Source organism: Austrofundulus limnaeus, unplaced genomic scaffold (assembly GCF_001266775.1).
Source record: "Austrofundulus limnaeus strain Quisiro unplaced genomic scaffold, Austrofundulus_limnaeus-1.0 Scaffold1854, whole genome shotgun sequence".
NCBI lineage: Eukaryota > Metazoa > Chordata > Actinopteri > Cyprinodontiformes > Rivulidae > Austrofundulus > Austrofundulus limnaeus.
Window position 1 is genome coordinate 7,335 of NW_013954256.1, and position 1,522 is coordinate 8,856.

General features: G+C 53.9%; 1 protein-coding gene across 1 annotated transcript in view; it reads right to left on the reverse strand.

Annotated features, from left to right (window-relative positions):
- Positions 1 to 401: 401 nt before the first annotated feature.
- The window catches only part of LOC106536514 (mucin-17), a gene marked incomplete at its 3' end in the record, with an annotated part of 33,378 nt that continues 32,257 nt past the window's right edge, over positions 402 to 1,522 (reverse strand). The window contains 1 exon segment of the mRNA XM_014033809.1: positions 402 to 520. Coding sequence (XP_013889263.1) covers positions 402 to 520 — 119 coding nt within the window.

Here is a 1,522-nt window from a genome sequence, read left to right on the forward strand (position 1 = left end):
TTTCATTAGAGAAGAACCCGTCCAGAAGACCTATACTATTTTTTTTCTTTGATTTTTTACCTGGATTACTGAGATGCACCAGGACAATACCAACATGTTCTTGCATGAGGCCCAATCTGATCAGGAGTTCTAACTTCAGTGTAAATATTACAGCTGACAGACGGTTGTTGTTGATCAAACTGAACAGTTGTGTGTCTGAGGAGACGTCCTACACCTCTACAGTCTGCTGCACAGCAGCAGGGAGGAAGCTGCAGTCTCCACAGACCTCCTGTCAGGGAATTTCTAACAAAACTATTAAAACCTTGGAAGAAAAAAACAAATCAACCAATAATTGTGTAGCTGTTGGACCCCCTGCTGCACAAAAGAAGAGTTGTGTAAGAAGCAGGCCGTGCAGAGCTCACCCCCCACGTAGAACTCTGATGGAGATGGTCTCCTGCAGCTCCCAGGGCGTGGCATCGATGACATCACCATGCACCTCCAGCCTTTGGCCACACATTCCCGGCCGGTCAAAGATGTACATCTGTTGGAACATGAAACCAGTTCAGGAGGTAAAACCTTCCTCAGAACTCAGGTTCTGCTAGAACCGGACATCATCTCAGATCTACAGCTCAGAACTTCATCATGTCTGCAGCACCTGAGAAGAACCAGCTCCTAGCTTCAGACCTGTCAGGTCCGATCAGGGCCTGCAGGCTGGGAGAGGACCTGCCTTCACCATCCTGACCCATCAGAACACAAGCATCAAGCAGGCCTGAGCTTTCTGGTGGACAAACAGGACCAGCAGCTGCTGTGGTGGACCACACACTGGTTTCAGCAGGTTCTCTGGAAAACCACAGCAACACCTGAGCTGAGGCTGAAAGCTGCCGGGGCCTCAGGTGTTACTGTCCTGACCCTGACCTGACCCTGACCCTGTCCTGACACTGACCTCAGGTGTTACTGTCCTGACCCTGACCCTGTCCTGACCTGACCTGACCCTGACCCTGTCCTGACCTGACCTGACCCTGACCTCAGGTGTTACTGTCCTGACCCTGACCCTGTCCTGACCCTGTCCTGACCCTGACCCTGTCCTGACACTGACCTCAGGTGTTACTGTCCTGACCCTGACCCTGTCCTGACCTGACCTGACCCTGACCTGACCTGACCCTGTCCTGACCCTGACCCTGACCCTGACCTCAGGTGTTACTGTCCTGACCCTGACCCTGTCCTGACCCTGACCTGACCCTGACCCTGTCCCTGTCCTGACACTGACCTCAGGTGTTACTGTCCTGACCCTGACCCTGTCCTGACCTGACCTGACCCTGACCTGACCCTGTCCTGACACTGACCTCAGGTGTTACTGTCCTGACCTGACCTGACCCTGACCTGACCCTGACCTGACCCTGACCTCAGGTGTTACTGTCCTGACCCTGACCCTGTCCTGACCTGACCTGACCCTGACCTGACCCTGTCCTGACCCTGACCTCAGGTGTTACTGTCCTGACCCTGACCCTGACCTGACCCTGACCTGACCCTGACCTCAGGTGTT